Raw genomic sequence first — 16,510 nt, 5'->3', positions numbered from 1 at the left:
AGCTTTTTGTTCCTGCATAGAATTTGATTTTTTAAAAGTAAAATAAAGCAAGCTGTCTGGAATCAATCATATGAGCAACACTTTTGATAGGTTCATATGCCATCATCAAATGCCATTGCTAATGCTTTATTGAAGTAAAGTAGTTCTACATTAGCCCAAACTTTTAGACCCTGATGAATACATCATCGAAAACCATAGACTGGCAAATGTCAATCCAATAAAAGAGAAGCATCACTGTATGATTTAAATACCAATTGAGTTTTAAGCATGGCTGATCAGGACTGCAGTACAGGCTGGAGAAAAGCCCAAGGCACCATTTTTCCTCATTCAGTAATAGACACAAAGGATCATACTACATCCCTTTTCCAATCGTTGACAGACCTGATGAAAATATAACATTACTCCCAATGGCCATAGGAATTTCAACTCAGATGTCCCAAATTGCTGCTTAGATAATTTCTAGTTTCTTTTAAAAATGTGGGAAAGATCGACAACTTATTTCTGCTTCAGACTGATACTAAGATTGAAAGTAGTTGCTTCAACAAATGATTTCATTCTAGCAGAATACTATCATTACATTAGAGTTGTTGGGGGTGAGTGGGATCTGTCACACCTGCTTTTACTCAACATATTTTAAGGAAGAGTTCAGAGGTACACTGGGTATTTTTGGTAGGTTAAATATAGGAGAGAGGAAACAGACGTAATGTTACTAACCAAATTAGTAAAGTTATATTGTTAACTGCTCCCCCCCCCCCAATTTAACTTCGTTAGATTTAGGCAGTAATCCTATAGTCAGTGCTTACCTTTAAGTACCTTCTACTGAGTAGACATGTATAGAATATGCCTGCAAGAGGCCCAAATCAGACTTTTGGAACTTAATATGTTGTGACATCTTTTGAATATAATAATTTTATTTATTGTTATATTCTGTGCTTTTTTCAGGGACAACGACACAGGGGTACACATACCCCTAAATGTTTTGTGAATCTTTGTATTTTTGTCCATTTACTGTATTTATTTTTCCAGATTTGAACTATAAAATGATGATTTTCTTGAGCCAAAATGAGAGTACCCCTAAACTGTTTTTTTGGGGGGAAGCACTGGTTATATTTTATTTCCCTCATTCCCCATTATACTATCACTATATTTTTCCCTAAATGCCCAAGGAAGAAATTGCACCCTGCAGACTTACGAGTTGACTCTGCTTAGAGGTATTTCCACCAGCTGCTGGAGAGTCCAGGAGAGCATTGGGAATGAGGTGATAGTAGACACAAATTGGCCTGAACTGTGGGCTGATTTATGGACTCCTTGGTCCCTAGAGCCATACATTCAGAACTAATGGGGCCTAGCAGGGTGCCATTGACAGGTCAACCCAAGGAGGAAACACCAAAGAGAATGTCATCTTGGGAGTTATGATGGGGACAACGACGGAGAGTGTACCACCCCTTTACATTAGTTAAAGGGATCACACATGACAGAGGGCCATCCAACCTCTGCTTAAAAACCTCCAAGGAAGGAAAGTCCATCACTTCTTTTGGGAGTCTGTTCCACTGCTGAACATCTACCATCAGGAAGTGTGAAACAGTTGTGAAAAAGACAAATTCTTTCCTAGGGAAAACTGTCAATATCACAATGCTGTCATACAACTCTATGGCGGAAACAGATTTGGAATACCTTCTATACAGTTCTGCTTGCCATATCTCAAAAAGAATATTGTAGAGTTGAAAAAAGGCTCAGGGAGGGCAAAAAAAATGATCAAGGGGAAAGCAACTTCCCTGGGAGGAAAAGGGAGTTATCCATGGCAAAGTAATGCATGGCAATGAGAATACGAATGAAGAAAAGTTTTTATTTCTCTCTCTGAATATTAGATGAATCAGGACAGATAAAAGGAAAGTATTTCTTCATTCTTAAAAAGAGAATTAGACAAATTCATGGAGGATAAGGCTATCAGTGGCTACTACGCACAATGGCTATGCTCTGCCTCCACAGTTGCAGATAGTATGCTTCTGAAACCACAGGATGGGAGAATGCTCCTACAGTTTTCCCAGGGGCATCTGGTTGGCCACAGTGAGAACAGGATGCTGGGACAAGATGGGTCATTGGACTGATCCAGCTGGTTTTTCCTATGTTATTCTCATTAATAGTTGAGGGTTCCTATACCCTATTTAGCTTTAAAAATAAAATAAAATCCTAGCTTGGCTTTTAAGAATTGCCTTTTATCTGCTAACGTTTGTCAGCAAAATGGAAATCTTTATGCCAAAGCTGCATATAGAAAACACAGCCCTTCCAAAAACTGTATTCCCTGTTTCAGCCTCTGCTGTCTACTGGAACAAATACTAGGTTTTGAGGATAGCAGGCTAAAAGCAAGTATTTATTTATCACCTGTTAAGTTGTGGGTGAACATATCAGAACAGCAATTCTTCAAACAGCTCTTGTTTATTCACAGGCAGAACAGAACTGAACTGAAGGGTTCAGCCAGCCTGCTTATATAGAGCTCCACTAGAATGCAACAGTAACAATTTTCTATAACTATCCAATCACTGAACGTCACTTTCGATCCCATATTTGCATATGTGGACCTGAACTATCTACAGTATCCCCCTGCTGGCCCAGGGTGAGAACTTCAGTACATAACACTTGGTGAACTCAAACACAACTACCAGCAGGTACAGGATATCCTGAGCGCAGCAAGTAGGTCAGAGAGTGAACAGTTGCTGGAAGCCCTTTATACAGTACATCAATAAATTCCATCACCAGAGTCAGAAGTTTTGTGGGTGACTGTCATTTCGTAAGTTTGTAGGAAGTTGTATGTCTTTTTTCCTCTATCCATTGGCTCTTTGAATAAGTGGTTCATCTTACATTGATACAGGATCATTAGTAAAGATGAAGGTAAAACATGGATAAAATGGTGAGGGGGGGACAGTATATGAATGCAGAGTTAGTAAGGCTGCTCATGAAAAATATTTCATACTTATGCATTATTGGAACAACATTATTGGGTGAGCAGGCAATGAAGCGTAGCTGACAGGGGCAGAAATACTACATAAGTAAAATGCCTGGTCTCATTGAAGCCAATCAATACGAGACAGCAATTCTATGCTCATTTACTTAGGAATAAGTTCAACTGAATATACCAGAATTTATTCTGAAAATAAATAAGCATAATACGAGGTTAGTGGAAGAAGGCACACCACCACAGTCCCCCTTTTAAAAAGTGTCCTAGAGACTGAAAGTTCAAATCATTATATTATATACACAAGGAATATTATTTTTGTTAGAGCCATAAAAACAATGGGAGTTTGACAATGCAGCTTTATATGCAAAATTTCCAGTCTCCTGACTTCAAACATTATATTTCTTGGCTTTTTAAATGTTCTTTTATATATCTGATGTTCAACATATACTTGCAATGCAGTGTCTTCCATTGTACTGAATAAACACTCTGCCTATGGTTAGTTAAATTAGAAAGGGTGGGGTGGGGGGAGAAAGATAATGAGATATCTTCTTTCATGTAGGAAAATCAATTAAATTATATAAAATTCTTTTTTCATCTTAATTTGCTCAAGTTCAGGCTCCAGTGAGTTCAACAGATTCCTCCTTGTCCCCTTTGTTCAACTCACTACTCATATAACTATGCTAAGCTTCAGCCTAAAGAAATTGTTGGTCTCTCCAACATGTGCCCTGGCTGATATTAGGAGGAAATATGAAGTGTGGAGCTGACTAGTGTAGTGACTAGTTTTCTTATTTTCACAAAAAAAGGAAGGAATGGGCATGATGCTATTTTCTCCGGAATGAAAATCTATTGCCTGCTTTTCTCAAATTACAAAATGGCAATCTATACATAAAACATAGTTTGTACATGAACATGTTTTGCAGCTTAAAACAAAAACTTATTATCTAAAGTGAGTATTAATAGTAATATTTTAGCAGCTGGATTACCACAAAACCTCTCTCTTTTATCAAATCTGGACAACTCCTCTCCCTCACTGCCTGCAAAGCCACTAGGTTAACTTCCCCCCCTTTTTTGTTCCAGATTCATCAAATCAAACTGAACTGTGTCTATGTATTAAATGATGGAAATGGAAACTGGCGTTTCAGGTCAGTTGACCTCTGTTCTAATAAAGCAATCCATAGAGACTTTGATCATCTGATTTAATGCGTATGAAGGAGAAGGAACACTGATAAAGCTAAAAATGTTTTTATTAACCTTTCACAGCTCTACTGAACCTTCAGCACACGCTGCTAAATTGTGAAATAGTGTCTGAGTGATATCCATCCATCCATGGATAAGGGTATATCTAACACACACACAAACACAACTTATTATAATATATATTGCAGGTATATTTATATGCTGCCTATAAATATTTAGATTAGTGTTTCCATATTGGACTCACATCACTGATACTGTTGATAGTTTGACACTGCTGAGGACATATATCCATGTGCCTTATGATTTTGCAAATGCTTCAACATGTGTGCAGGTTTCAGGAAACTGTACTGAATCTCCAGACCGTTGTAATATTAGTGTGCTGGTAGATCCTGGAAGGAAATAATAGTTCACCCCAACTGGATTCATCCTCTGGTACATCTCCCAGGACATCTCCCAAAGAAGTTCACACCTGGCTATGTAAAGCAAGGCAATCGCAACCAGGCAAACGTCTGCGCTAAGTGGAACTTACAGACAGCAAGACTTGAGAGCAAGTTATTTGTTGATCTACAGTCTGTTGCCCAATGGGGACACCCTTTGGCCTCCAAAGGATATGTATTTGGTGTTCCTCAATATATCTCAATTCTGCCACACACACCCTTCTTCTTTCTCTCTAGCATGAAAATTTACCATTTTTTCTGTAGCCTGCTATCACGATTCTCCCTTTTTCTAAACCAGTGGTGGGGAACTGGATCTCCCCTACCATTCCATGGGCCAAATCTGAAAGGTGGGAAGGGCCACTCACCCATCAATCACATGTTGTCACAGTGACATCAGGTGATGTGGTGTTTTGAAGCAGAGCTTCAAAGCACAGCACATTGCTCTTTGCAATTACAGGGCACCTTTAAAGTCTGCAGCATCATGGCATCTCTTGAATGCACATGCTCACGCACATACACTTCTCCCTTAAGCTAAATCAATTTCTCCCTTTCTTCATCTTAGATTTTCTATTCTGGCATAGAAAAGAACTTTAGATTTTTGTCTGAAGAGATTTCCATGGCTTATAAGGTTAGAATAATGTGCAATGTACTAGTTTGAGCATCTGTTCACTATGTTAATTCTTCCTAAAAAACTCCTAAGCCAACAATTAACAACGAATACTGGGAAGTACGTGTGTTTTTGTGTTTACCACTTTAATACTTTTTTCTGCTTTTCATGATGTGTGAAAGGTAAGAAACACAACTTTCTACATGCAAGTTAACTAGAAAGGATAATTATTACAAAACTGTTCTTTGCACCCTTACATTGTAAACTCTGTGCACATTGGAATCACCACAGAGAGCAAAGAACAAACAGAGTATAAACCCAAAGAGTTGGATCTCAACTTGTGTCACACTTGGAGCAGACCTATAAGATCAATAGGACTTAACTTAGGCAGTAACTTAGGAGCTTAGCTTTCTGGTAGAGCACACAATTTGCATGATCCATGTTCCACCTTTTGCATGATGACTTAAAATATATATATTGTACAGAGAAATACCCTGCTTCAGATTCTGGAGAGCTGCTGTTAATTAAGCAGAGTACTGGAGTACTGGGCTAGAGGGCTATTTGTTTTACTCAATAATGCACCTCCTTAGCATCCCGATGACTATTCTAACAACAATTTTTAATCAATTAATGACCAACGGCAGTAGAAAGGATATTTTTTAAATAAATAAACTCTTACAAAATTATATACAAGAAAAAGCTGTTTTTAAATATATATATTTGAAATCTGGCCGTAATTATTTTGATTCAAAATAATTGTATTTGCACCATTTTAGAAAACAGAACCACACTATATTGCAGTCCCTTTCCCATAACCCAACACTTACCTCGAACAGTTAGTGTAGCAGAGGCTTCAACTTTTCCAACTCTGTTCTCCGCTATGCATGTATAGGTCCCCTCATCTGTGCTCATCGCCTTTTTAATACGCAAGGTGTAGTCATCTTTGATGTCGTATCTGCATTTGAAACAGAGAAGATGGAAATCATTGCTCGGCTTAATGTCTTACCTGGAATATACCATCCTTATTCTATCTTGGATATATCTCTGGAACATAATTTATTATGTGGAATTAGATAATTCCACTGAACATTAATCTTCATGACACTTTTATTGCACCATGCATTACTTAAAAACTTTACAGCCATAAAATTAGTATTGCTATGTTCATGCGGTATCAAGGCTTTATTAATAATATCAGTCACTCTGCCCTTGATCTGGAGCACTATGATAAAATAGAGCTAACATGCATCAGTTATCAATATATGACATTCCAGGTTTACCCTGAATCTAAGTACATTACTGCATGTTTCACTTCTGGCTTTTAAAATGTTTCATCTCCATAGTAAACTGCTAACAAAGTTGACAGTATCTTTTCTGGTGTGGGGAATATACTGATTTAAACTAACAGAGTAAATAAAAAATATGTAGGGAAAGCCATAGTCAGCGGTAAAGAATCTGCTTTGCATGCAGAAGGTCCCAGGTTCAATGCCAGGCATCTCTAGCTAGGGTTGGGAATATCCTCTATAAGAACACAAGACAAGGCTGCTGCATCAGGCTGAGAGTCCACCTAGTCCAGCATCCTGTTCTCACAGTGGCCAACCAGATGCCTGCGGGAAAAACCCTTAGGCAGGAATCAAGCACAAGAGCACTCTCCTTTCCTGTGGTTCCAGCAACTGGTATTCAGAAGCATTACTGCCTCCAGCTGTGGAGACGGAGCATAGCCATTATTGGCCTTTGCCTCCATCCGACTGTTCTTTTTGTTCTTCAGTCCCTTTTCTCTGCTTATACCAAGGACTCTGTACTTTCCAATATAATGGGAGCTGGGGACACAAGACGAGAGAATTGGCAGATTAGAAGGGAGAGTTCTTAACTCTCTCTCATCTCCAATTTGTACATTCATGGTTTCCTCTGACTTTGCAACAAGGCTGGGGAATCTACACGGGAGAAAGTGGTCAACATGAGCAGTGCCTCTCAGGGAGAAAGTGGTCTACAAGTGCCTCTCTGCTTCTGCACTGATGTGAGAGAACCACAGGGAAACCTGTCCTTCTGCCCTGAAACTTTATTTTTGTTCTGCAGGTAGGTACAGTTTCAAGTAAGTTTAATGTTAAATAGTGTTTTTCAATGGTTAGTGAGGAAACTTCTCACTGGCAGGTACCAGAGCTAGAAACAATACAAGAAGCTGCCATGTATTAAGTAATTTGCCATTCTGATTGGCACTCATCAACAGGAAAAACCTTACTATGTTCATTAGACTAAGCACAAGGGCAGTAAATGGAAGTATCAAATTTCCAGAAACTGTTGATATGCTATTGTCAGAGGTTATAATTAGTATTGCTATTCTTTTTTTAAAAAAATATTTTTTTCATAGAGAGCAAGCAGTGAAAATCAGGACCGAAATTATTTCCTTTAGTTTTCTTTAATGTTAAGACTGACTACAGTGGAATTGAAAATACAGAGGCAAAAATCTAAATCTGCAGATCACAATAAAGCTTGGCCATTTCATATCTGAAGAACAATTCCCACCCTTCTAAGAGTACAGAAAGGTGGTTAGCATATACCTAGACAGTCAAAAGGGTATAACTGACTTGAACTTTAATGCAGACAATCTTGGATCCAATTCTGACAATCAGCTTTGGGCTGCAGCTGACTCATTCCCACTTCATCTCACTGATGTACTGGTTCTGGCATGCCAGCCAGCTGCCTTGTAAACCTCAGCAGACTTCATGTTCGCACCTATCAATCATGCAATTGTGCAGAGACTGATGGGTGTACAAGTTATTTATGTAGCATGCCAGGACAGAGAGTTAGCCACAATGATAATCTTGAGTACCAGTATGGAGATTATAGAGTAAATGTGCCCTTAGAGTGGTCAAATCAGCAGCTATTTTGAGAAGGAACACCAACTCATTGCATTCTAGCCTGCAAATTATCAGTGGGTTTCTAGACCACCCTGAAAAAGGCATGCTATCTAACGAGCAGCCAGTGTATAGCAAGGCTCATGAGATATTGCAACCATCTGTTCTCCTAAAGAATTGATGTAGTGCCCCATAGTCATCTGTTCTACTCACACTGCCCACACAAGTCATCATGGTTCACTGATAATCTATGACAGGTGAAGCAAGAAAATAAGAGGTTGGAAGTTAATTGGCTCTGAATATGCTGTGCAAAGGAATAATGTGAAATGGAAGGTTACATTTACGTATTTAAGTGACTTGTAGGGAAAGAAAATGAAAGACATGTTGAGTTTAGCTTCTCTAGGTAAAATACCATAATCCAATCAACCTTTATGGTACATTCAGTATAGGCACTGATTGTAGTCTGAACCATATAACCAACTTGTCATATGACAACCATATGATAGCCCTTGTTGGAAGCCCTTGTTGTAATGAACTGGCCCTTTAAACTCAGCCAATTGGTTGGCAGTTTGAGATCATTGTCTGCATGTGAGAACTCATTCAGAGGTGGAACTAGCACCACATATTACCACAGACATCTTGGCATATTCTGTGGTTACTTCATGAGGGGGGGGGGTAGTATAGAATTTGCTCCGCACACAAGCAAATGAAAGCTCAAAAGTACGTACCTACTAGCCATTGTGCTTCTTGTTTCACCAACAAACTTTTCAAATAAGTATGATGTATCTGATCACCTCCTTACATTAGCACTAGTAAAGACCACATTAACACTAGTGAGGACCATTGATATTAACCACTATTATTGTTGCTGTATTTTTCTCCTACTCTTCTTTCAAGGAGCTCAAAGCAGTGTAAACAGAAACTAATAAGAGCTCTAGAAAAGCAAATTTGATCACGAGAACAGCAAGAACTGAATTCTGATCACATCTCTCTCACATTTCTTTTTCTTGTGTCCTTACAGTATTTCTACCCCTCTATAGATTGGCTTACATTCAGCAAAAATTCAAAAATATCTTAAAATGTGTAGTTGTAAGAAGCAATTGTTAATGCCATATACAGTTATTCCTTTTCTGAAGTAATAGCTACAGATAGTCTGCTTTTCATTAAGCAGAGGGGAAAGCATACATGAGAACAGATGAAAAAACATTACTGGTTAGGAAATTCTTAAAGAAATAGGGTGATTTTGATTTTGAAATTTGACAGTCTCTGGCTCTTATGAATGTAGTCTTTGTTGCTGGTTTGATTAACGACAGTTGTACAAAAGTGTGCTGACAGTCCCTGCCATTGAGACACATTTCCCCCCCAGATATGAAGCACTGCTGAAAAATGCAACCCAATCAGATTTGGCCCCTGGACAACATGTGCTATCATCACTGTACCGTGAATTGAGATTGATTGGTAACCAGCTGTGACAAAGTGGGGGGAAAAGAGCTTTGTATTTTTCTTGGAGGAAGAACTAGAAAACTTAATTGTGTCAAAACCATTACCATCTGTAGGTGAAATAATGATTAAAATAAAACAAGTTAATCTACAATATCTAAATTTAGCTTAGATACAAAAATCCTTGCTTCATACTATTACAAAGCAGTGGATTTTCAAAGTTTAAATTGTCTTCATATTTTTTGTAAGTATTTCTGATCCCATCACAGTGAGTGGCACCTTGAGCCTATATCCTGACGGCCCATTTTTCTGTGTCATTATAAATATAATAAAGTAGCAGTTCTGCACTCACTTCCTTGGGAGTGTGCCCCATTGAACTCAACAGAACTTACTAAGCTGCTGCCTGAGTGCTGGAAGAAATAACTCCCTGCTGCATGGCCCATTTCCACCTGGCCTAGGGGGCGGAGCCCACACTCACCCTGAACAGCTAAAAGGCTCCTGGGAGGCCAGAGAGACACTGCTGGAATAACTATTGGGTTGGGACAACTGGATACAATGCTTTAAATGGTTCTAATTTTAGTTCCTCTGTTTCATTTTTGTCGGGTTGGTGTTGGTTAAATGTTTAGTTGGGGTTGGCCGGTTACTTTAATTTGGGTATAACTGTAAACTGTTTATTATTGTTGTTTTGTTTTATTGGTTTGTTTCTTGCTTGTATAGGATATTTTTTTTTTAGTGTTTGATGTTTTGTTGTGTTTTATATGTTGTAAGCTGCCCAGAGTGGCTGGGGAAACCCAGCCAAATGGGCAGGATATAAATAAAAAATTAGTAGCAGTAGTAGTATATGTATAGATAGCACTATAAATAAATGAATTGTAATATGTTTAAATACCCCATAGAAATTAGGAAACAGTACCACAAAGATTCAGAATTCAGTGTTTCTAGTATGGTTTGTGCAGTTCTGACAATAGCAAAAGGGTATGGGACAGGAACAAGAAATAAACATGTTATCATATAGGATGTCAGGTTTGTTCTTTAGCAAGTGGGGCTTGTGTTCTGCACTCTTGAAATATGCACGACCAGATGGGATTGGTTCCACTTGGGAGCTCCAAGTTGAGCTGAACCCTGACAAAAGAAAGGGATTATAATCAGAGCTGATCAGCTGATCAGCGGTGATTAGCTTTCCAGAACTCCAGAGTACTGTAGCTGATCCCTGCTGAAAGTGTGGCTTGGGGACAGTGACAATCAGCAGACCAGTGTTGACTTTAAGTACCACATGGATCAGCTGGTATCTTCCTTTGCAGCATGGCTTGAACTCAGCTATAACAGTCTTTCATTTAAGCAGCCTATCATTAATACTTCAATCAGTTGTACCAAATGGTTGTGCAAACAGAAGGCAGCTTGTGCAGTCAGATTTTCCCCTTCACTCACATTCTTTCCCTGATTCCTTTGTCTTGCCTAATAGTGCATGCCAAAGGCTCCAGGGGAAAACCACATGGCATGGGGGAGAGGGACAGCCCTATGTAGCATATGTTGCAGAACTTGGAAAGGGCATTTTAAAAAGGAACCTGTTCCAGTTCAACATGTTCAAAAAGGAACCTATTCTAGTTCATGTTTGTCCTTTTACAAAATGAGCTCGTTCCACTCGTGTTCCAGTTATCCAAATTATCCCCCCCCCCCAGGCCTTCAGCTTTCGCAATGTTACAAACTGTTGTACTGTGGTATAAAATATACTTAAGAAGACTAACAAAGCATCAAAACATACACGCAGTGGAATGTTGTGAGGATACAGATTTAGTGGGCGTGGGCAGAAGTTATATTGTGCAAGTGGTCATTCAACTTCGTTGAAGCACGAACATGTTGTTTGCAAAATATGGCAAAAGAGGGAATTCACCTCTCTTATGTGAAGATATAACACACAAAACTGCATGTTAACTGAGTTGGCCGGAAGTAAAGTGGTGGTTTGTGTAAAAATAAATAACTCTGCATTTGTTTTTATGGAGATGTCATTGAGGGGCCTGATCCTGGGGCTCCACAGGAAAACAGATGGGGCTTTGGATCCAAGGCTGCTTCTTACCCACACTTCCCCTGAGTCTACTACTCATGGTAGCTCTACATCCATAGAGCTTCTGCAGTATAAGGTATGTTCCTTTGTGGAGTGGAGGTGTTCCTCCTGACAGCAGAACTTATCTCTATGAGAGTAGAGTCACCTTTGCCTCATCCTACCCACCTTCAGCCAGCAGCTCTTGAGATTGCTTTTTAAGCCTCTAAATTCCTATTTGAGTGGTGAGGTCATTGCCAAGTAGTAGCAACCTTATCAAGACTTTTATTTATTTAGTTGCTGGTCTCTTTACCAAAAGAATAGTAGTGTTCATAAACTGTTAAAGCTGCCAGATGAGATTTATGAATGCGCCAACCAAGTATATTCCCTTCTTTGTACTTGAATTAGTTTATTTCTTGTTGTTATAAGACACAATAAAGTATAAGCAATATCCATCATGCCCTAACCAATTATAGCGGTTACCCTGCAAAGGTTAAGAAGTTTCAACACTTGCTATCATTACACTACATATTTTGATAGAACTCCTGGTATTTTTTGACTGAAAACCTTATTGGTCGCTAGTAGAAATTAAAGCATATTCAAAGCAGTTGGACTTTTCCAATGCAAAACATATTCAAAACAGTTGGACTTTTGGGGTGTAAGTGGGTGTAAGTAATTTCTTGGAGTGGAGTGGAATGTGTGTGTGTGTGTGTAATCTAAAAATCAACTGTTACACTTATTGCGCAACATTGCCTGAAGTTCCAAAGACACACTTGGAATGTGTTGGATGAAAGCTGACTTTCTCAGCTTGAAAGCAAGAGATTATATGTCTTCTATACATTTTTAATAATGCTTAAATTATGTACAAGCAAACTAAAACATTTTATTGCAGTGTTCAAAGATGAGCAACCAAATGCAACGGTCATAAACATTGTTAATAAAAAGTGAAAAGCATTGATGGATAATATGGTAAAAATTATTATATTAAAAATAAGGAAAGCTAGAAAGGAGTAGAAAGATAGCAAACCACCACTATACAGTTGTTTTGAAACACTACATAAAATAATTTGCCATATAATAGTTGGTATCAACCATCATCTTCACTGGCATTGACAACTAAGATAACATAAAAGTAAACCCAGTAGAAACTGAACCATTCTTTCCATCATTTTAGCAGAATGGAAAGAATAGTTGCTCTTTGTATCAGAGTTGAGGCACATTTATCCGACAGCTTGTATTACCTTTTCTGTATTGTAATTCAACCCTCAAGCACTGGAACGTGAAGACTTAGAGCATCTCAGCATGTAACAAAAATCTCAGCATATAACACAGAAACTGAATTCTCTTTGAAGAAATGAGGAAAACAGAAGATACTGGCCATTTTTTGCTTTTTAAAAATGGAAACATTATCAGAGTTGAACAGCTGGGAACAAGTCAAGGAACAAACATACCTTTTGTTGACTGTTTTGTTTTATTCTGTGTTGGTTTTAGCATTAGCTATTATAGTTTTGGAAATGAAATTAAGTTAAATGTCTTCTAATCTTCATTTTCTACTGACAAAAGATGGATTAGTATATCAGAGGGGAGGTATTCTATCCTAGGCCTTGTAACATTCAGAACGATTATCCTGTTGTAGGGTACTTCTGGCAAGATGCAGATTTCTATGATTATTGAACTTCATAATTAGCAGTTCAGTGCCCAGCTATATATGCACCTCTTCTAGCTAGAAATAAGTTTTAAAAATAAAGGGATGCATTTTTAAGAAGCAGAACATGTGGCAGTAATGTTGTTGGCATCCGTCTGACTCAAGAAACAATGAAGTGCACCTCCAAGGGCAAAGTCAAACCACTGGAGAATCACAGAACCTGCTGTGGCTGTAGAAACTGCTAATTCATAACTGCTGCCTCCTGCCCTGATTTTGCTGTGTTAGCAGCACTGAAGTGCTGCGTCTGGGCAGTGTGTACGGAGGTCCTGGGCTGCCCAGACAGCAAGACCCCTCCTCTTGGCCTTGCTGATGTGGTCCAAAGGAAAGCAGAGCAACACATTTGGCATGTTCCTTGGCTGCAGGAGTTGGCAGAAAGAGGTGTACAATACACCATCCAACCACCTTAGGTATTCCACTCCGGATTTGTGTACGGTTTACTCCTTAGCCTTTTCTTCTGCTGAAGATGTCCCACAAGGCAGCGCTTATGGATTTTTCCTTGGGGTTTATTCCTGGAGCCTCTCTCACAGATGAGTTTAGCCAGAGGGCTGTGGAGGTTTAGGATCAGACTTTTCCTTTCCTACCTTCCCAAGTTGATGAGCCCTATCTGCTCTCATGCCCTCCTACAGAATGTGCAGTAACTGCCTTCTTGATCACTGGACCCACTATTGGTCTCGTCCATTCAGTTCACCAGAGCCTGTCTTTGCATGCAAGGGAAGTCCCAGACTCGCCAAAAGTTTGAGACCCATTGTCTACCCTCACCTAGATTAGTCAGCCTGTTGAAACCATTCCCAGACTGTGGCATATCCCATGGTGACAGCTTCTAGGAGTCACAGGTGAGAGCTGAGCGCAGGGTAGTGACCAAAGGTGGACAAACTATCCCAGATGGATGAGGATGTGTCCCCCACCAGAAGTACGGTACTATCCCTTCCCTTACACCCTGATAATTTTGTTGTCTAGTTTTTAACAGAAAACTTTGTATTGAAGCTACCTTTAACCTCTCCAGATGTACATAAGAATAGCAATACAGTAGTTTTTCCTTTCATTGATCAGTGGTTCAGATAATCCTTTTGTCTTCCCCATGCCTCTCATAAATGGAATTAATCTTTCCTTGATGGTAGCACAGGAAACAAGAAAGCACAACAGATTTAGGCAGAGATGATACTGAAAGTGCTATGCTTAATACAAGAAATCACCTTTTCCCTCCTGTCCCTTTATTTAAGATGGTTAATTGTTATTAATTAAAATTGAAAATGTGCTGATGTAACCAAGGATTAGATCCCTCATGCCACAGAGAAAAGTCTTACTTCTAATTAATTTGCAATACACATAGGGCTGCATTTAGTTGCAATCTGTGCTGTGATTAACTTGACTAAAGCACATAGCATTATAGTGTGTTATTAACTCATATTTCATTGAAAGGTCATTTTCCCCTTGGTTGTGTCTTGTAGAAGCTTCAGTTAAATACCCAAGCATTTAATGCACAGGATATCAAAGTTCCTTTGTTGTGTACACTTAGCATTTTTAAAAAATCAACTCCATAGTTTCTTAACTACCTTTCAAAAGTAATTTGAAAGTGTGAGGTGGATTCTCAGGGCTAATATTGAATAGGAAAGGTATCCATTAGTCCACTAGGATTTACAATTTAAAAAACCCCCAATCATCTATCACTTTTTGTGGGTTAAAAAACATTGCCTTTCGGGTGAGAATTAGTTAGCCCTCGCCTCTGAATGCTGTTTCCTGTTTCCTGCTTCCTACTACTCTACCTCTTTATCAAGATTCCTAGGTGCTGTGAGAAGAGAGACAGTTCTACCCTGGTCCTGTTATCTCCCACTCAGAAATGGACTGTGGGATTCTCATTCTCAAAAAGCTTAAGGAACTACTGGGTGAGATCCTATGGTCTGAAATACTAAAAAAATGCTCAAAGAGAAGGAAGTTGAAGGTGGATGGGAGTTTCTAAAAGGTGAAATATTGAAGGTAAAAATGCAGACAATTCTAACAAGAAAGAAAAGGGCAACAAAAAAGGCATCAAAAGAAACTGGTGTGGCTGCAGAAGGCACTTACAGATGATCTAAGATTTAAGAAGGGTGTGTTTAGGAAATGAAAGAAAGGGGAAATCAAAAAGGAGGAGTGTACATGAGTAGCCAATAGTTGCAGGAAGGAGGTGAGGCAGGCCAAAACTCATAATGAGGCAGGCAAATGTTCCCATCTTCAAAAAGGAGAAAAAAGAAGACCCAGGTAAGCTTGACCAGTCAGCTTGACATCGATACTAGGAAAGGTCCTAGAACAGATAATTAAGCAGTCAGCCTGTGAGCACTTACAAAAGGATGCTGTAACTACTAAGGCCCAGCATGGGTTTCTCAAAAATAAGTCATTCCAGATTAATCTCTTTCATACTTTGGATAGAGTTACAAGCTTGGCAGATCAGGGGAATGCTGTGGATGTAGTGTTTCCTGATTTCATTAAGGCATGATATTCTTGCAAGGAAGCTAGTAAAATATGGGCTGGATAAGTCAACTGTCAGCTGGATTTGTAGCTGGTTGACTGACCAAATCCAAAGAGTGCTCACTAATGGTCCCTCGTCATCCTAGAAAAAAGTAACAAAGGAGGTGCCACAGGGCTTTGTCCTGAGACTGTTGTTGTTCAACGTCCTTATAAATGACTTGGATGAAGGAATTGAGGGGATGCTCATCTAATTAGAGAGGTTTCTAATCCCACAGAAGACTGAATTGGGATTCAAGATAACCTTAACAAGAACTAGGCCCAAAGCACAATAATTAATTTCAATAGGGACAAATGTCAGGGTTCTACACTAAGGCAGGAATAATCAGCTGCACATATATAAGATGGGGTTGGCGGGGGGAGACACCTGGCTTGCCAGTAGTACATGTAAAGGATCTAGGAGTCTTAGCAGACCACAAGTGTAACATGAGTCAACAGTATAATGCAGCAGCAAAAAAGCTAACGTGATTCTAGGCTGCATCAATTAAAAGTATAGTGTCCCCATCAAAGGAGGTAATAGTACCACTCTATTCAGTCTTGGTTAGACCACACCTGGAAGACCACACCAGAAAAGCTGTAGCGTTGGATTTTTAGAAGACAAAAGGAATTTTGGACAGTTTTGAGGCCTGGTGTGATTATTGAGTGGGGGGGGGGACTTCGGGCCTAGGTGGGGTCACCTGTCCTCACCTGCCTTCACAAGGGAAACTGTTCCACTGTGGAACAGCTCTTGCCATCAGAAAACTCTTCCTGGTGTTTAGTTGGAATCTTCTGTTTTG

General features: G+C 39.2%; 1 protein-coding gene across 22 annotated transcripts in view; it reads right to left on the bottom strand.

Annotated features, from left to right (window-relative positions):
• ROBO2 (roundabout guidance receptor 2) overlaps positions 1–16,510 on the bottom strand; it is a 901,420-nt gene that overhangs the window by 129,655 nt on the left and 755,255 nt on the right. For all 22 annotated transcript variants that reach the window (XM_081907838.1, XM_081907823.1, XM_081907827.1 and 19 more), the window contains exon 6: positions 6,025–6,152. In XM_081907838.1, coding sequence (XP_081763964.1) covers positions 6,025–6,152 — 128 coding nt within the window. The remainder of the gene's footprint in view (positions 1–6,024; positions 6,153–16,510) is intronic.

This window comes from Podarcis melisellensis (assembly GCF_964234715.1).
Source record: "Podarcis melisellensis genome assembly, chromosome: 4".
NCBI lineage: Eukaryota > Metazoa > Chordata > Lepidosauria > Squamata > Lacertidae > Podarcis > Podarcis melisellensis.
Note: the sequence above shows the minus strand (reverse complement) of the source record. Positions and strands in the feature narration are given on the sequence as shown.